At 39.7% G+C, this 20,489-nt stretch overlaps 1 protein-coding gene across 12 annotated transcripts; it reads left to right on the top strand.

Annotated features, from left to right (window-relative positions):
* The first annotated feature begins 561 nt into the window (after positions 1 to 561).
* LOC130915430 (gastrula zinc finger protein XlCGF57.1-like) lies at positions 562 to 19,216 on the top strand. 12 transcript variants are annotated; one of them, XM_057835454.1, is made up of 8 exons: positions 562 to 592; positions 876 to 993; positions 4,475 to 4,518; positions 4,990 to 5,154; positions 8,929 to 9,045; positions 9,135 to 9,207; positions 9,367 to 9,448; positions 16,540 to 19,216. In XM_057835454.1, the coding sequence occupies exons 6-8, from the start codon at positions 9,149 to 9,151 to the stop codon at positions 18,148 to 18,150; spliced, it is 1,752 nt and encodes a 583-aa protein (XP_057691437.1). In that variant the 5' UTR covers positions 562 to 592; positions 876 to 993; positions 4,475 to 4,518; positions 4,990 to 5,154; positions 8,929 to 9,045; positions 9,135 to 9,148; the 3' UTR covers positions 18,151 to 19,216. The 12 variants fall into 12 exon arrangements, with proteins under 12 accessions (XP_057691437.1, XP_057691461.1, XP_057691499.1 ...); XM_057835447.1 differs by lacking the exon at positions 562 to 592 and having other exon boundaries at positions 800 to 993; XM_057835471.1 differs by lacking the exon at positions 562 to 592 and having other exon boundaries at positions 800 to 993; positions 9,121 to 9,207.
* Positions 19,217 to 20,489: the final 1,273 nt, after the last annotated feature.

Genomic DNA, 20,489 nt, shown 5'->3' with positions numbered 1-20,489 from the left:
TTTAAAAAAAGGGGTGCGTGGATCGTGGCTTGGACAGGGCTGTGTGTGCAGTTTGGACCAGGATCGGGAACACCTGGGGGGAAAGATTGCATACACGTTCGCCGGCCATGCCCACCCGCTCTCGGCTGTCAGCCCGCTGCCTCCATCGTTACATGAACACACTATAATGTGTGTGTGATGTATTAGCATCTTAATTGAATTTATTTGTGGTTTTATCTTAAATGCAGGATTCAGACACTTCCGATGACTTTGTCCAAGTTGCTGTTGGGGTTCTACCGGGGCCGGATGTATGGGTGGGCCGGGGTGGGCACGGCCCACCCAGACGTGAGTTGTGCCCACCCAATAAAAATGTCGGGAATATCTATTTGTAGCGTCGCACTTGATATAGACAACGCACTGAGATTTGGTCTCACCTACTTTTTCATTACACGATTAACGGTTACTGTTGGCCGCAACCACGCTGTTGTGAATTCCCTGCTGTGAGGGCTGGACAGCGAACTGCCTCGCTTTGTGACAACTGCGTTGCTGCACATGCGCAGAGTATTCTAAAAATACTGCGGTTGAGGAAAACATGTTCGTCCTCGGCCGATAAGTAAGTTATAATGTTCTCCACGTATACTGCAATCATATATGTGATGCTTGTGCTTGTATCACTACTCTTTATTATTGTTTGTTGTTCGTAGCACGTTAGCTCCGCTCGTAGCATCCCATTGCTAACGTAGCATTCTATTGCTAACGTAGCGCCTAGAGCGTGATAATATATGTACAAGTTGCACTGTATTGGATCGCTAAGGGTACATTCCGAAATTAATCCCATTCAATGTTCAGATTTGAGATCGCTGTCCGTTGTGATTGTAGTTTTCTGATTCATTTAGCTACCGAGTGCATAGCTTGCAGCTATAGACCCTACCCACGTGACGTCACAACTCCGCTGTCCTGACTGGTGCCGCCCACATGATTACCACAGATTATGTAATAGTCATTTTATATCTGGTAAGATGCATTTAATATATATTTAGAGGGTTTTGGGCTGACAACCACAATTAAGATCATTGCTAGGCTAATCGCCGACAACATACACGTATGTATGTAGTGAGAGTGCTATCGCTAAACCATATAAACATTAAAAGCCCTAGCTCCATTGACAAATGACATGAAATACATTAGACTTGACAGTGGATGTTAGCAAGAACAAAAGATTTTGAATCGAAAATTTCGTAACTCACCTCTCCAAGCACAAGATAGATTCCTGCCGAATTTTCGTGGACGAGGACCTGTTTCACCCAACCAGCAACGAAGTATTTATAAGCCTCCAAGCTCTTAAAGTTTTTCAAATTTTCGTGAGAATAGGCTGATTTTGTGTGGACAAGATAGTTGTACATATCAGGGTAGCTAGCAGATGTCAGGCAAATACGGCGAACACAGCGGGTCGAAAAACATCGATTTAGGCATCAAATATGGATCTGGCGAATGGATAAACTGAAGCTTTTCCACATAACGCCTTTTATGCAACGCATCAAGTGAGTTTACGGCATCCGAAAGCACCGGATCTTCCATGAAATGCATTATAAATTGCTCGATCAATTGAGACCATTGATAATACAGACACAAAATGACGGACAAGGGGGCGGAACAATACAGCGATCACGTGATTTTGTGACGTCGGCGGGTAGGGTCTATAGTGGAGCATGTGGTTATTGTTGCAATGTCTCATTGGTGAAAATGGGAGAACCTCTGTTGGCATCTCTGGCAAAAATCAAGTCAATATGTAGAATAAAGAGGAAAAATGTAACAACTCTATAGTGTAGCCCAAAGTAGTGGAGTAAGAGTCACGTTTCTCCTTTACAAATCTACTCAAGTTAAAATGTAAAAAGCATTGCGTTGTAAAACTTCTAAGAAGTACATTTTCTCAAAAACTTACGCAAGTGAATGTAATGAAGTAAATGTAATGCGTTACTTCCCACCTCTGCCAATATGTCAGGGTTCAATCTAGTGTCATGCAACAAATTTTGACACAAAGAATGCTTCTCGGGCCAGGATTAAACAAAACATTAAGTGGATGGATCAATGTATACAGGTAGTTCCTGGTTTACGAACTAGTTCCATTCCTACGCTGGAGATGTAACCTGAATTTCCGCGTGAGTACGAATTAACCCTTGAAATACCGCCTAAAACTCAAAATAACTATCCAAAACGTCGTAATACACACCATTGTACTGTCAGTGTCAAGATGTTGGAGATACTAAGTCCACGTGGTTTCTTGACTTTATTCAGCTTCTCGTGACATCAACACTTGCAAAATGAAACAAAAATAAAAATTTAATTAAATCAGTTCATCGTCAATAATAGCAATTCAAATTTTGATAACTCGCTGCTGATACAGCAATAACAATGAACACAAACGATTAGCATGTATCAGTTAGCGTCCGCACATCATTAAAAAAAACACATCAACTCGCCCAAAGTATTCGACCACAATTGAAAACGCACAAGAAACGGTACAAAAGGTGTTGCCTCTGGATGCTTCGAAAGTAACAAATGTGCGCGCAGGGTCTTTCCTCTCTCACATTCGGCTTCTTCGTGGGAGCAAATGGCTCTTCCTTGTGTGTATGTGTGTGCGTTCGCGTTCATCCTAGTGTGAACAAATACGTTCTTCGTGTGTAAGTGCGCTCTGACTTGCAAGCCTCGCGTGCAGAAGTACTACCTGCCCTATATTTCCTATGCCAAAATAAAAACATGCATCACAAAACAAAAGTCAACATGATATAAAAAAGACTGGAGACTCCAGCGTCCTAAAGTTGAAATGACATCAGTCGGGTACGTCGTAACCCGGGGACTACCTGTTTTTCTTTCTATATTCTCTCTATATCTTCGACATCATCAAATCACGTAATTCCCCCCCCCCCCCCCCATCCAGAGTCCCGCAGACGTCATTGTAGAAGAACTTCATAATGAGAAGCACAATCCCGTCCATGCTAAACAGAAGGAGGAGCCTGACATTCCGTTAATCAAACAAGAGGCGGAGCCAGAGACCTCTGACATCAAAGAAGAAAAACAGGAAATTGAAATCCTCAATTTTCCAATGGTTGTCGGTGTGAAGAGCGAAGAAGACGAAGGACCAAGCGAAGAGAGCGGAGCATCGAACCCTTTGAGCGACAGCTCATTTCAGCACCAGACAACAAAAGGAGAGCAACCGGACGGCCTCTTAGCTCCGCTTTCGGACAGCGATGACTTAACGTCACATTCTTCTGACTTTAATACTGATGAGGAGGAGCATGACTTTGACCAAAATGCTTCAAAATCCTTAGACAAGTCATCATTTAAAAGAGACGCAAAGGAAGGCGTGGTTGGGAAACGTTTTCCCTGCTCACTTTGTGATAAAACGTTTCCTTGTAAATGCTACTTAAGGGCACACATGCGTAGACACACTGGAGAGAAGCCTTATGCCTGCACACTTTGCGATAAAAATTCTCCACGAAGGCAAAATTAAACATACACACAAGAACACACACTGGAGAGAAGCCTTATGCCTGCACACTTTGTGATAAAAAATACTTTACAAGGGAAAATTTAAACTATCACACAAGAACACACACTGGAGAGAAGCCCTTTGCCTGCACACTTTGTGGTAAAAGGTTCACAAATCAGGGACATTTAAACAGTCACACAAGAACACACACTGGAGAGAAACCTTTTGCCTGCACATTTTGTGGTAAAAGATTCACCCATCAGGGAAGTTTAAACTATCACACAAGCACACACACCGGAGAGAATCCTTATGCCTGCACACTTTGTGATAAAAAATACTTCACGAAGGCAAAATTAAACATACACACAAGAACACACACTGGAGAGAAGCCTTTTGCCTGCGCACTTTGTGGTAAAAGATTCACCCGTAAGGACGATTTAAACATTCACACAAGAAAACACACTGGAGAGAAACCTTTGGCCTGCACACTTTGTGATAAAAGATTTTCTCAGAAGAATAATTTAAAAATACATAAGCGCTCACACACTGGAGAAAAGCCTTTTGCATGCTCACTTTGTGGTAAAGGATTTGCTCGGAAAGGACATTTAATAAGCCACGCAAGTAGCCACACTGAGATAAAAACCATTGAATTCTAGCGTGTGACAAAATATTCTGATTCCTGCATTTACAACGGAAAAAGCATTTCAATTTCATTATTCGGTTTCTCACTAGCCTCTTTTGAAAAAGTTGTTCATGATTTTTCAGGTGCTGTTCTTTTTTTTATAACTATCCAATTCATATATGGCAGAAAACACAGACAAGGGTGAAATGGCAGTTTCTGCTCTTGCACCCCTCTTTAAAATAAACTAGTGTATTTTAAGCCAAAACAACTGTTGTGTTTGATAGAACAATTTATCTATATGCTTCCATAGCAGAATCATGGCATATTAGGCCCCCGAACTATTATTAATATGTCTGTTTTAACCTGGAAACCCCCATTTACAGATGTTGTCCAACCGCATTTGTTTCAACCCAGCCAGTAAAAGAAGGTAAGTAATTAGATTTATTATTCGAAATGTCATTTTTAGCTTAGAATCATTAATTGATGTCTAATATTTAGTTAAAAAAAATTAATAAACGACTTTAAAAAATTGTTCATTTGGATATTTTAAACTTTTTACAAAGTTCGTCACTGTGAAAAAAATGGGTGTCTGTAAATCAGTCACAGATCGGTTGATTGTATTATTATTATTATTTATTTATTTTTTTTTTTTTCATTTAAAAGGGTAACTTTATGAAAAATAAAATCTCTACCACTCCTTGATGTCTGCAATATCTGCATCGCGACCCTTGTTTTATCACCATGTTTCACCCATTGGTACAGTACATTGAATAAAGTGAGTGTATACATTTATGAAATATTTAAATTCTGAGCCTTCACATTGAGGTATTGATAGTGATGACTAGAATTCGGATATGTTGATCATATTTATTGAATATTTTTTGACTCCATTGACCAGGTGAAGTGATGTGCTTCCAAACGCTTCTTACGCTGAAGTTTCAGCACTTGAACGTTTCTACTTCCGGTTCACTTGACATAACCTCTATGTACTCATCCGGGGCTTGCGGTTCTTTCCTGTTCTGTTCTCTAAACCAAACGACCTCCTTCAAAGCAATTTAATTGGGTAAGTACCAAAGACAGAATTTAATGGACTAAAAAGTCTCATTTTGAAGCATAATGGAAGTCGTTCGGCTTTATGTTGAAGCTTCGCAGGCTCACTTAAAGAGTATGCAAAAGGAAAGGGGGCGTGAGACATCAATAGAACAGTTATGTGCCAAGATAACAAATATTGATAAAGTTAACAAAAAAATCAATCACATTAATGAGAAGTTATCGATAATGACGAACATTTCCGAAAGTGTTCCGGAAACAGCCGAATGGGGCGGCGACGTCACTACAAGTGAATGAAAGTCGAGGCGGAGCCAGGTGCCTTTTTTTTTTTTTTATCGGCGAGAGAGTAGCGTTCAGGTTTGTTTGACCAAAACATCACTAAAATGGTTCAAAACTGCTGTGCTATGTGGTGTACAAATAGCTATTTATCGGAATATTGTATCCATGAGTTCCCGAACGCGAAAAAAAGAGCTGGACTACGCAGACAATGGATAAAGTTCGTCCGTGCAAAGAGGGCTAATTTTGCAGACCCAGCCTCCGGTGTTGTACCGAAATCTGCGATCCGTCAGAATCTGTGACGAAGGAGGGCGATGTTGTCAACAGCAAGGCCGACAGCAACGACGAAGAGGAAACGAAGAAGAACACTTACGCTAACGGCGTGAACTGCTACGTAAACGAGGCTCGCTACAAGTTGCGAGGCTTATTTTCCCTTTCACGGTATTAACGTCGTGACATTCGATCATGACATCGTTACTAAGAAAATGCTTTAAAAGTTTTGGATATTTCATGTGAATTTTTGACATTGTGAAATAGTCCGCTGTAATAATTGCTATTATTCTTCATCATGATGAGGTCATTATGTAAATATCCCATTAAATAAATTACATAAAATGTATGGCTTTTGATGTTGTGAAAATGTGCGCTTTTCTAAATTAGGTACTGTATTGTATTTGTGAAATTATGGAATTGTCCGCTCTTATAAATTACTTTCATTCTTTTAATTTATGACTCTTCCACACATGCACTCACAATTTTAAATGCATAAGGATAATGATATAAATATATGCCGTAGTCTGTGATTGATCTCGCTGTATTTTCCTTATGCTGTTGCCCAGCCCATCAAAGACAAATCCTTACTAATCTGACGTTATTTTACCGTCATCTGAATATATAATACCTCAAAACGACCTCCAGAAACTATATTTTTATTGTCACAACCTCTGGTAGGTGCAGACGTGGCTGTCAGAAATTGTGATCCTCCCTATTGTGTCTAAAATGAAGTCACCACTAAGGCTCTCTGCTGATTTTCTGACACCCCCCCCCCCAATACTACATCTCCTCTCAATTGGACCCCCAGAGTTTGTACATTTTGTCATCACTAAACATCACAGGAGGATCACAATTTCTGATAGGTGCAGATGTGGCTTACAGAAATTGTCAGCATCAGAAAATGTGATCCTCCTGTATTGTGTCTAAAATCAGTCAAGTCACCCTTAACGCTCTTTGCTGATCTAATGACAGACCTCACTTCCCCTAATACATATTTTTTCAATTGGACCCCCAGAGCTGAAAATTGGGTTAATCGGCTATCGCAAAAGTGCAAGTGTCAATGTTACAGCCCCACCTACAGTTGGGGAGGATCACAATTTCTGACAGCCACATTTGACCCTATCAGAAAATGTCATGATAAAGTGTACAGACTTTGGGGGTCAAATTGAGACAAGGTGTGGTAGGGGGGAGTAGGAATAGTGTCAGGGGATCAGGAAAGAGCTTTAAGAGTGTTTTGATTGTTCTTAGACACAGTAGAGGAGTATCACTATTTCCGACAGCCACATTTGCACCTATCGGAAAATGTAATAATTAAATATACACCCTCTGGGGGTCCAGTTGAGAGGATATATAGTAGGGGGGAGTTGGGATGGTGTCAAAAGATCAGCAAAGAGCTTTAAGAGTGACTTGATTGTTCTCAGACACAGTAGAGAGTATCACCATTTCCGACAGCCACATCTGCACCTATGAGAAAACGTGACACTATAAATATAGTATCTGGTGGTCGTTTTGAGGAAACATGCATTCAAATGACAGTAAGGGAATGTCAAATAAGTAAGGAATTGCCTTCGATGGGCTGGGAAATAGCATAAGTAAAATACAGCAAAATCACACACTAACTACCGCATTTTCATTTATATCATTCATTGTCCTTATACATCGAAAATTGTGTATGCGTGAGTGTGTGAGGAAGAGTAATAAATTCATAATGTAATTTATAGGTGCGGATAATTTCATAATCTCAGAAATACAATACAGCAATGTAATTTATTAGAACACACATTTTCACAACGTCAAAAGTCATACAATAAATGTAATTCATTGAAGAGGATATTTACACAATAACCTCGTCAGGACGAATAAGAAGAAAAATCGCAATTTATTGCAGCTTACTATTTCACAATATCAAAAGTAATCTATTCAAGCAGAAATTTTTGAAACATCAAAAATTCATAATATACTGTATGATATAGCTACTGTATGTGATTTTTTGAAGCAGTCATTTTCCAAATGTCAGCGTCATGATTAAATATCATGACGTTTATTCGGTGAAAGGGAAAATAAGCCTCGGCAACTTCGAGTGAATAGCCTCATTTACGTAGCAAATGGCTGTTTACGCCGTTAGCGTAAGTGGCCTTCTTCGATTCCTCATCTTCGTTGCTGTCGGCCTTGCTTTTGGCAACATCGCCCTCCTTCGTCACAGATTCTGACGGATCGCAGATTTCGGTACAACACCGGCACGGTTTTGTGTGGTGCGCATTTTCCACCTGGAAGCTTCTCGAACTATGGACAAGTGAAATCGGGTTTTGCTAAAAGATTGCTGCTCAAAGGAGATGCTTCTATATTAAAAAAAAATATCACGCATTGGATACAGGACTGGACACATGTATAAATTATAAATAAAAGCAATAATATAATATATTACACGATCTGCTGCCGATGTTTCATCAGTGTCATTGCTCCCCTCAATGACCGTTTCATTACGCTGCATTGGCGTTCGTTTGGGCTCAAATTGGTAACCTAAAACACAGATTAAAGCTTCGTAACTCTCCTCGTCACCATGAGATGAACATTCGTTACGTCCTTCTACGTCAGATTCGTCACTGGAACTAGAAACGAAATTGTCTGCCATCATCGCCGCCATTCACTGAGCCGCACTGAGTCTTTTTCTTGTTGAAGAAACACCCCTCACTGTCAATTCTGAATTCTCTTTCATTGACAACGAAGGGTGTTTCTTCATGAGGGAACCTGGAATATGTGCAGAGCTGGACGAACACAATGCAATAGCATAAACAGCTCAAAACACCCCTAATTGTCCCCTCACTAGAAGAAATTATATTGATGCAGACAGGCGCTGCCCCCCTAGTGGCCAGTGGCAATCTCTTCACTTGTAATGACGTCACGCACACAATCTGCCAGATCTCGGGCGCCGGTTGTTTTAGCTTGACAATCGATCCAAATTTCTCTCATTTTCTTGTGTGTAATTACACGAAGTGGCATGATATGAATACAAAAGGCATGCGTTTATGGATAAATGATGGAATATTAACATTTCCCCAGGGGTTGACATACCCTTTAACTTAGTTTAGCTTAGCTCGCGAGCTAAGACACGTTAACGCACTCCAACTGCTTTGACTTTACTTCCGATTTGTGAAGTTTGTTTTCAGGAAAAATCGATCGGTTGACATGAGCGTGATTACATTTAATTGTATGAGACGCTTCTCGACTTGTCTTTAAGATGCGACAAATTACTACTGACTGGTGGCCAACACAATCCCAAACATCAAGTCAAAGAGTAGAAATGAGGAGAAAAAATCCAGGTCACGACGAACAACTGAAACAAAAGAAAATGAAGGTAAGGTCATGACATTAGTTGTATTTTTCATGCAACATCAGACTTTGTTTTGTTGTGATTGTTACTGTATGTAAGTACTTTTCAAATAGTGGGGCGGTTCGCGATGCAGGGGGTGGTCCATGTGACGTCAGGGAACATACTTTTTGCCGTACTTGAATTACGGTAAGTGTATTTGCACATCCACTCAGTGGATGGTAGTGACACTCTCACTTTGAGTTTGCGCAGTATTTTTGAACCAAACAAGAGCACATAGCAAAGAGATATGAAGAGCTGTGCGCCGTTTTTGCCTGGGCTCACGCAGCGACCCACTGTCTTCTCCAGTTCTCACGTGTCTGCCGGAGAAGCGCCATGTTTGCCTTGGGAGCGTTGCGACGACCGCCCTCACCTCCAGTTCTCCCGGCTGGTGAGAATGCGCGGGAGATGAGAACAGACCCCTCTGTTTACTGTGTCCAAAAATGTTTGTAACGAACAGCGAGAATCCAACTCAATTAGGATGCCACTAAAAGAAATTAGAATCCAATCTCAATGATAAGCTTCTTGATTGTTTTTTAGCGAAACGGTGCCGAATATTGTAATATTGCTGACAGTCGTCCCGCTTTGTCAGTGTTAGATCAGTAAACCAGCGAGCACTGTTTAGCATGCTCAGTGCAAAATAACCTCACACTATTGACCCCACTCCCCAACGTCACACAATGACGTGTCGCTGTATCCGGCCACCATATTGTCCGTCATTGTTTATCCGTATTCACAATGGTTTCAATTTGTCATGCAATTCATGGAAGCCCCGGTGCTTTCAGACGCTGTAAACGCATTGGATGCATTGCATAAAAGGCGTTATATGGAAAAGCTTCAGTCTATCCATTCGCCAGATCCATATTTGATGCCTAAATCGATATTTTTCAACCCGCTGTCTTCGCCGTCTCTGCCTGACATCTGCTACCCTGATATCTACAACTATCTTGTCCACACAAAATCAGCCTATTCTCACGAAAGTTTGAAAAACTTTTAAGAGCAGCACTCTAAGCAACATTACCCCGTGTGACCCTTTACTTCCAATTTTCTAAATTGGCGACAATCAATAAAAAAAAAAAAAGTTGACTGCGATGGCCGCACTTCAAGGATAGGTGCATATCGGACTATTTCTTCAATACAATACGCAACAACTGTGTCTGCCTCATTTGCAAAGAGACAGTCGCTGTTTTGAAAGAGTTCGATGTGACGCTATATTACCAAACAAGACACGATGGCATGTACACCAAAATTACGCAGCGAGAAATTATAGCAACTTGAAGCTAGTTTAATTTCACAGCAGCAGTATTTCGCAAGAGCCCGAGTGTCGAAAGAGAACGCCACAAAGACGAGATTGTTGAAATTATGAATTAAAAAAATAATAATAAAGCAAATGTGACACACAGAAGGGCTTGCTAAAATTTGTTTAAATATATTGTTCTATGTAAATCAGCCAAGGTAGCCCCCCGCATTTTTACCACACCAAATCTGGCCCCTTTGCAAAAGGTTTGGACACACCTGTTTAACTGATGATCCGTAGACAAGGCCAGCTTCTTTCACTTGGTACCAGCTAAATATTATTCAAAAAATAATGATGGTGGAAGAAATAAGCATCTTGAATTTGAAACTATGTTGTCTTAATTGTGGTTGTCAGCCCAAAACCCTCTAAATATATATTAAATGCATCTTACCAGATATAAAATGACTACTACATAATCTCTGGTGATCGTTTGGTGCCCAGTTTTCTTGTCGAATTGCAGCAGTCCATCTCGCTCTCCTCTCCGGGTCTCTCGGAATACGATAGAACTTCAAGTCTCTCTGTCTATCTTCTCTGTTACTGCAACCAACCGCCACACACGCCCTCACCATTTTGATTATCAATGTTAACGAGCAGAAAAACACCCCATAATAGGAGGAATTTACGTAGCGGTAATGCGTACACACGACGAGCTGACGGACAATATGGCGCGGAGGCGTGGTTGTGACGTCATGTGAGTGGGGTCTATTGCAAAGGAGCTGATATAGACCCTACCCACGTGACGTCACAACTCCGCTCTCCTGACTGGTGCCGCCCACTTGTCCGGCAACACATCGTGTTGACCTGTTAGGGCTACGTACATTCCTCCTATTTACGACGTGTTTTTCTGCTCGTTGACATTAATAATCAAAATGGTGAAGGCGTGTGTGGCGGTCGGTTGCAATAACAGAGAAGATAGACGGAGAGACTTGAAGTTCTACCGGATTCCGAGAGACACGGAGAGGAGAGAGCGAGATGGGCTGCTGCAATTCGACGAGAAAACTGGGCTCCAAACGATTACCACAGATTATGTAGTAGTCATTTTATATCTGGTAAGATGCATTTAATATATATTTAGAGGGTTTTGGGCTGACAACCACAATTAAGATCATTGCTAGGCTAATCGCCGACAACATACACGTATGTATGTAGTGAGTGCTATCGCTAAACCATATAAACATTAAAAGCCCTAGCTCCATTGACAAATGACATGAAATACATTAGACTTGACAGTGGATGTTAGCAAGAACAAAAGATTTTGAATTGAAAATTTCGTAACTCACCTTCCGAGCACAAGATTCCTGCCGAATTTTCGTGTACGAGGACCTGTTTCACCCAACCAGCAACGTAGCATTTATAAGCCTCCAAGCTCTTAAAGTTTTTCAAACTTTCGTGAGAATAGGCTGATTTTGTGTGGACAAGATAGTTGTAAATATCAGGGTCAGGCAGAGACTGTGAAGGCAGCCGGTCAAAAATCATCGATTTCGGCATCAAATATGGATCTGGCGACTGTATAGAACGAAGCTTTTCCACATAACGCCTTTTATGCAACACATCCAGTGAGTTTACGGCATCAGAAAGCACCGGGTCTTCCATGAAATGCATTTTAAATTCCTCGATCAATTGAAACCAATGCTAATACAGAGACAAAATGACGGACAAGTGGGCGGAACCATACAGCGAGCACGTGGTTTTATGACGTCGGTGGGTAGGCTCTATAGCCTACAGTAAAAATATAAACTGTCCCTCTGTCCAATGACAGTGTCGTTTTTTTTCTCCAATCATTTTCGTTCTTTCGGTCAAATTGCTAGGCATAATGTCCTCGTGAGTTAACGCTGCTAATTAATCTGAATTTAATGTTATTTTTAGATTTTATTCGATTTTATTTTTCAGTACCAAACGGTCTAAAAATGTACCTTGAGTGTATTTTTATAGTTTGGATGTGACTTTTTTTAATTCAGACAAACTTGATGCACTTAAGGTCTTTTCTGTTACAAACAAAACAATGTTAATAAAGTTGTACCAATTTTTGTTACTTTTCTCCAATAGAAAAAAAGGACACAATATTATGCAGAGATGTACTTTATTATAATAATAATAATAATTTTATAAACATGATACTGTTTACAGTGTCGGCATAGGGTGGGGGGGCGAAACATTTACGTCTTCCTGGGGAAGGGCGTCACAGAAAATAATTTAGAACCACTGCGTTAGCGTAGCATATCATTCGCTTTTTTTTGTGTGTGTTTGTGGAGTCTAGTTGGGTATAATTCATTGAATATAATGTACTATTTTCTTGCTGAATGTGTATTTTCACCAAGTTGACGTCCCTGTAGACGCAAAAAATATGTGCTCGTCTCTCAATGTTCATTCAAAATTGTTGGAAACCTTTTATTTATTTATTTTTGGAAAAAAGACGAAATTCAGAATTGCCACTTTTCATCGTAAATTTTTTGAGCCTCCAGGGTCGTCGAACATTTTGAAAGACATTTGTGAGATGGCGCAATTTGATGATTTCCGCCATATTAAAAAAAAAAAAAAAAAAAAAGCCAATAAAAACTCATTGGAATAATATTTAAAAGGTACTGTAAAATTGGTCTTGAAAATTCTATTAAAAGAGCTTGAATTTGGCCATTAAAAACATATACGAACCCTACTACCAATATGGAGGGGGGAGTAGAGTAGCCAAAAATTATACTCAAGTAATAGTAACGTTACTTCCAGATAATATTACTCAGGTTTCAAGTAATATAGTCATCCAAAAATTTACTGAAGTTCAAGTTAAAAAGTATTCGGTTGACAAGAATACTCAAATAATAAGCAACATTGTGAGTAACTGCGTAGAATATGAATTTTTGGTAAATATCGGTATTTTTCAGGGCTGTCAAAATTATCGCGTTAACGGGCGGTAATTAATTTTTTAAATGTGTCACGTTAAAATATTTGACGCATTAACGCACATGCCCCGCTCAAACAGATTAAAATGACAGCACAGTGTCATGTCCACTAGTTACTTGTGTTTTTTGGCGTTTTTTCGCCCTCTGCTGGCGCTTGGGTTCGACTGATTTTATGGGTTTCAGCACGCTCTGCTGATGTGATTATATGTCGACGCAAACTCGTACCAATACAGTGCTATACAGACCAGCTAACGTCTGCATCCAGTATTCAGTGGCAGTTCTCGCTGTCTCACCGCACTCTTTGTCTCTTATACATGCATCGCTTGTGAGTTGCATTCTTTATTTGTATATATATTCATGAGCATTGTGTAATTATTGGTGATGTACATTTCATTTTGTTTCCATATACTGTATGCTGCAATGTAGTTACATTATTTGTTGCTTGTGAGCTAATTGGCTAGTGCTACTGCTCAAATGGAAACGTGTGTGTATACTTTGTGTTAATTCTTGACTTGTGCAAGTTATTGACACAATGTTTATTATTTTCATTTTTACAATAATCAGAAACGTGCCCGTCAAGAGAATTGATGACTACAGTAAAGCCCATTCAACTTTGCCTCAACGTCTGATTCCTCTTTGGAGCTTCTGTTGTTCACTGTTATTTTGTGTACTCACACGCATTGAGGACAGAATACAGAGCAAAAATAATGTTCCTCTCTCTCCAAAAAATAATGTTTACATAAAGAGAAGCGCTTCTGCCTGTATTAATGATGCTCAGACTTTGGACAAACTATTCAAACATTTCGTTTAGCTGTCGTTTAGCTCGACAAATACACTGGATGGCAATATTCAGTCACAATATACAAACGATCAGAGGTCTCGTATGTTGTGAAGCCAGCACTCAAATGATGTACAATGAATAGACAAGTAAACAGGAAACTACGGCGTCGGTCGAGGGACAAAACACACTCATTGGCTTGATTTCAAAGTAATTTAAAACTCGCCATTGACACCTTGTGGTGTATTTCAATCACTACCTTACGTAGTTAAAGACACTGTGGAAGAACGGAAGGGAGCCCATGTGACTTCACCGCTCGGCAACATCAACAATGGCGAGCTACCATTTTATTTTTTGATTGAAAATTTTACAAATTTTATTAAAACGAAAACATGAAGAGGGGTTTTAATATAAAATTTCTATAACTTGTACTAACATCTTTGAAGAACTACAAGTCTTTCTATCCATGGATCGTTTTAACAGTTATAATAAACAACTACAATACTTATGTACAGTATGTTGAATGTATATATCCGTTTTATGTCTTTCCATTCCAACAATAATTTACAGAAAAATATGGCATATTTTAGAGATGGTTTGAATTACGATTAATTTTAAGCTGTGATTAACTCGATTAAAAATGTTAATCGTTTGACAGCCCTAGTATTTTTTTTCTCAGCATAACGTCATCAATATAAACTGTTATTATTATACTGTACTATAAGCTAATACGTGACCACATTAGGCCAAAAGATGACACAAAAACATTCAAATTCAGACCAGAACAACACTTGAAACATCAATTAGTAACCGTTTTATCTTAATTGTTCCTTATTGAGGGGACAATGTCAACCATTAGTTTTTTTTGGACCGCATTACCATGCTGACGTAATATTTTGAACCACTTTGTCAAAAAAATTTTTTTTTTTATCCCCCCACACTTCATGCACTGCTGGGTGATAAAAATTTGAAACAAAATATAATTTTCTTGTGGAAAAAAACAAAGCAAATATTTACCACCTGTCCAAAGAGCATGAGCGCCTCTAGTGGAGAAAAAAACAATGTTGCCTTTGATTGGTGTAGTGGAGCATGTGGTTATTGTTGCAACGTCTCATTGGTGAAAATGAGAGAGCCTCTGTCGGCATCGCTGGTAAAAATCAAGTCATTGTAGAATAAAGAGGAAAAATATCTATTGTCTATTGTCATGCAACATATTTTTAATACAAATTATGCTTCTCAGCCCACCATTAAAACATGAAGTTAGTGAATTCATCAATGTATACAGGTAGTCCCCGGGTTATGAACGAGTTCCATTCCTACGCCGAAGATGTAACCCAAATTTCCACGTAATTTGAAATTAACTCTTCTAATACCGCCTAAAACTCAAAATAACAATCCAAAACCCCGTAATACACGCCATTGTACTGTCCTTGTCAAGATGTTGGAGATAAGTCCATGTGGTTTCTTGACTTCATTCAGCTTCTCATGACATCAACACTTGCAGATTAAAACAAAAATAAAAATTAAATCACTTCATCGTCAATAATAGCAATTCAAATGTCGATAACTCGCCGCTAATACAGCAATAACAATAAACTAGGGCTGTCAAACGATTAAATTTTTTAATCGAGTTAATTACAGCTTAAAAATTAATTAATCGTAATTAATCGCAATTAATCGCAATTCAAACCATCTATAAAATATGCCATATTTTTCTGTAAATTATTGTTGGAATGGAAAGATAAGACACAAAATGGATATATACATTCAACATACGGTACATAAGGACTGTATTTGTTTATTGTAACAATAAATCAACAAGATGGCATTAACATTATTAACATTCTGTTAAAGCGATCCATGGATTGAAAGACTTGTAGTTCTTAAAAGAAAAATGTTAGTACAATTTATAGAAATTTTATATTAAAACCCCTCTTAATGTTTTCGTTTTAATCAAATTTGTAAAATTTTCAATCAAAAAATAAACTAGTAGCCCGCCATTGTTGATGTCAATAATTAATTACACAATGCTCATGGGTGCTGAAGCCTATAAAATCAGTCGCACCCAAGCGCCAGCAGAGGGCGGCAAAACTCCATAAAACACAATTAACAAGTGAGCGTTTCACTGTACCATCATTTAAATCTGTGTGAGCGGGACATCTGCGTTAATTGCGCCAAATATTTTAACGTGATTAATTTAAAAAATTAACGCCCGTTAATGCGATAATTTTGACAGCCCTACAATAAACACAAATGATTAGCATGTTCATTAAAAACATTCATTCATTAAAAAAAAAAAAAGTGCAGAAGTACTACCTGCCCTATGTTTCCTACGCCAAAATAAAAGCATGCATCACAAAACAAAAGTCAACATGATTAAAAAAAAAAGACTGGAGACTCCAGCGTCCTAAAGTTGAATTTACATCATTCGGGTACGTCGTAACCCTGGGACTACCTGTATTTCTCTCTATATCTCCGACGTCAGCAAATCACGTAATTTTCCCCCCATCCAGAGTCCCGCAAACGTCACTGTAGAAGATCTTCACCCTGAGAAGCACAATCCCGTCCACGTTAAACAGGAGGAGGAGTCCGACATGCCGTGGATCAAACAGGAGGCGGAGCCAGAGAATCCTGGTATTAAAGAAGAAAAACAGGAAATTGAAATCCTCAAGTTTCCAATGGGTGTCTGTGTGAAGAGCGAAAAAGACAAAGGACGAAGCGAAGAGAGCGGAGCAGCGAACCCTTTGAGCGACAGCTCATTTCAGCACCTGACAACAAAAGGAGAGCAAACGGACGGCCTCTTAGCTCCGCTTTTGGACAGCGATGACATAACGTCACATTCTTCTGACTTTAATACTAATGAGGAGGAGGATGACTTGGACCAAAATGCTTCAAAATCTTTAGACAAGTCATCATTTAAAAGAGACGCAAAAGAAGGCGCAGTTGGGAAAGCTTTCACCTGCACACTTTCTGGTAAAAGATTTTCTCGGAAATCTAATTTAGAAAGACATAAACCCAGTCATACTAGAGAGAAGCCTTTTGTGTGCACGTGTTGTGGTAAACGATTCACTCAGAAGGGAACTTTAGTATCGCACACAAGATACCACATTGGAGAGAAGCCCTTTGCCTGCACACTTTGTGATAAAAAATTCTTTCGGAAGGCAAATTTTAACATTCACACAAGAACACACACTGGAGAGAAGCCTTTTGCCTGCACACTTTGTGGTAAAAGATTCATCGCGAAGGGCTGTTTGAAGAAACACACAAGAACACACACTGAAGAGAAGCCTTATGCCTGCACACTTTGTAATAAAAAATACTTTGCGAAACCAAATTTAAACATTCACACAAGAACACATACTGGAGAGAAGCCTTTTGCCTGTACACTTTGTGGTAAGAGATTCATAGAGAAGGGTAGTTTAAAGAAACACACAAGAACACACACTGAAGAGAAGCCTTTTGCCTGCACATTTTGTGGTAAAAGATTCACCCATGAGGGAGATTTCAACAAACACACAAGTACACACACCGGAGAGAAGCCTTATGCCTGTACACTTTGTGGTAAAAGATTCACCAAGCAGGGAAATTTAAACATTCACACAAGAACACACACTGGAGAGAAGCCTTTTACCTGTTCACTTTGTGGTAAAAGATTCACCAAGAAGGGAAATTTAAACATTCACACAAGAACACACACTGGAGATAGGCCTTTTGCCTGCACATTTTGTGGTAAAAGATTCACTCATAAGGGAGATTTAAACAAACACACAAGCACACACACCGGAGAGAAGCCTTATGCCTGCACACTTTGTGATAAAAAATACTCCACGAAGGCTAAATTAAACATTCATACAAGAACACATACTGGAGAGAAGCCTTTTGCCTGCACACTTTGTGATAAAAGATTCTCCGCGAAGGAAAAATTAAACATTCACACAAGAACACATACTGGAGAGAAACATTTTACCTGCACACTTTGCGATAAAAGATTTTCTCAGAAGACTTATTTAAAAATACATAAGCGCTCACACACTGGAGAAAAGCCTTTTGCATGCTCACTTTGTGGTAAACGATTTGCTCAGAAAGGAAATTTAGTAAGGCACGCAAGAAGCCACACTGAGTAAAAACCTTTTGAATTCTAGCGTGTGAGAAAATATTCTGATTCCTGTATTTACAATGGAAAAAGCATTTCAATTTCATTATCTGGTTTCTCATGATCCTCTTTTGAAAAAATTGTTAATTATTTTTCAGGTGCTGTTGTTTTTTACAACTATCCAATTCATATATGGCAGAAAACACAGACAAGGTTGAAAAGGCAGTGTCTGCTCTTGAACCCCTCTTTAAAATAAACTGCTGTATTTTAAGCCAAAACAACTGTTGTGTTTGATAGAACAATATGTCTATATGCTGCTATAGCAGAATCATGGCGCAATAAGACCCCAAACTATTTTTAATATGTCCGTTTTACCCTGGAAACCCCCGTTTACAGATGTCGTGCAACCGCTTTTCTTTCAACCCAGCCAGAAAAAGAAGGTAAGTAATTAGATTTATTATTCGAAATGTCTGTCATTTTTAGCTTAGAATCATTAATTGATGTATAATATTTAGTGAAAAAAAAAATTCAAAACTTTTAAACAAATTACATCACAGTGGAAAAAAATGGTGTCTGTAAATTAGTCACGGATATCTACCTTATAACTATTGCTTGTACTTTTTTTTTTGGTAACAGTCAACATTTTCTACAATATGTTAGATGGTAAATGGTGTTATACTTGTGTTGCGCTTTTCCACCTTTCAAGGCTCTCAGCGCTTGACACCACATTGCCATCCACCTACTGGTGACGCAGCACCAGGAGCAATGTGGGGTTTAGCATCTTGCTCAAGGATACTTAGGCGAGTTCATCAGGGGAGAGAATCGAACCCGCATCCTCTGGGTTGGGTTGCCACCTTTCAGAAATAAGAAATACGGGACGCCCCCCTCGCGCCCAAAGCTGGACAGACAGAGAAAAAAATCCTAAAATGCATAGAAATGTATCTTCATTTACACTCACCGCCTACTTTATTAGGTACACCATGCTAGTAACGGGTTGGACCCTCTTTTGCCTTCAGAACTTCCTCAGTTCTTCATGTCATAGATTCAACAAGGTGCTGGAAGCATTCCTCAGAGAGTTTGGTCCATATTGACATGATGGCATCACACAGTTGGTGCAGATTTGTCGGCTGCAGATGCATGATACGAATCTCCCGTTCCACCACATCCCAAAGATGCTCTATTGGATTGAGATCTGGTGACCGTGGAGGCCATTTGAGTACAGTGAACTCATTGTCATGTTCAAGAAACCAGTCTAAGATGATTCCAGCTCTATGACATGGCGCATTATCCTGCTGAAAGAAGCCATCAGAAGTTGGGTACATTGTGGTCATAAAGGGATGAACATAGTCAGCAACAATACTCAGGTAGGCTGTGGCGTTCCAACGATGCTCAATTGGTACCAAGGGGCCCAAAGAGTGCCAAGAAAATATTCCCCACACCATTACACCACCAGCCTGAACCGTTGATACAAGGCAGGATGGATCCATGCTTTCATGTTGTTGATGCCAAATTCTGACCCTACCATCCGAATGCCACAGCAGAAATCGAGACTCATCAGACCAGGCAACGTTTTTCCAATGTTCTATTGTCCAATTTCGATGAGCTTGTGCAAATTGAAGCCTCAGTTTCCTGTTCTTAGCTGAAAGGAGTGACACCCGGTGTGGTCTTCTGCTGCTGTAGCCCATCTGCCTCAAAGTTCGACGTACTGTGCGGTCAGAGATGCTCTTCTGCCTTCCTTGGTTGTAACGGGTGGTTATTTGATTCACTGTTGCCTTTCTATCAGCTCGAACCAATCTGGCCATTCTCCTCTGACCACTGGCATCAACAAGGCATTTCCGCCCACAGAACTGCCGCTCACTGGATATTTTTTCTTTTTCGGACCATTCTCTGTAACCCCTAGAGATGGTTGTGCGTGAAAATCCCAGTAGATCAGCAGTTTCTGAAATACTCAGACCAGCCCTTCTGGCACCAACAACCATGCCACGTTCAAAGTCACTCAAATCACCTTTCTTCCCCATACTGATGCTCGGTTTGAACTGCGGGAGATTGTCTTAAACCATGTCTACATGTCTAAATGCACTGAGTTGTCGCCATGTGATTGGCTCATTAGAAATTAAGTGTTAACGAGCAGTTGGACAGTTGTACCTAATAAAGTGGCCAGTGAGTGTATATTTTATATTACTTCAATACGGAACGCAACATTTAATTCTCAATTTCTGATTGTTCCTTATTTTAAGGGACAGGTGGTGACCCTAGTTGGGGGACAACAACTCTACCACTGAGCCAACCCACCCCATGATAATCGATCCAAACAAAGAAAAAATGGGGTGGGATGGGGGGGGACGTTTAAAAGGGTAACTATCTGAAAAA

The sequence above is a fragment of the Corythoichthys intestinalis genome, chromosome 1, assembly GCF_030265065.1.
Source record: "Corythoichthys intestinalis isolate RoL2023-P3 chromosome 1, ASM3026506v1, whole genome shotgun sequence".
NCBI classification, from domain to species: Eukaryota; Metazoa; Chordata; class Actinopteri; order Syngnathiformes; family Syngnathidae; genus Corythoichthys; species Corythoichthys intestinalis.
The sequence above is the reverse complement of the archived record's forward strand: the minus strand, read 5'-3'. Positions and strand labels throughout refer to the sequence as shown.

Bases quoted from the DNA above. Each gene is read 5' to 3' on its own strand.
- LOC130915430 (XM_057835454.1), top strand. From the start codon at position 9,149: ATGCAGGGGGTGGTCCATGTGACGTCAGGGAACATACTTTTTGCCGTA. The intron at 9,208-9,366 runs GTAAGTGTATTT...TGTCTTCTCCAG, and splicing joins TTTGCCGTACTTGAATTACG to TTCTCACGTGTCTGCCGGAG. The intron at 9,449-16,539 runs GTGAGAATGCGC...CCCCCCATCCAG, and splicing joins ACCTCCAGTTCTCCCGGCTG to AGTCCCGCAAACGTCACTGT.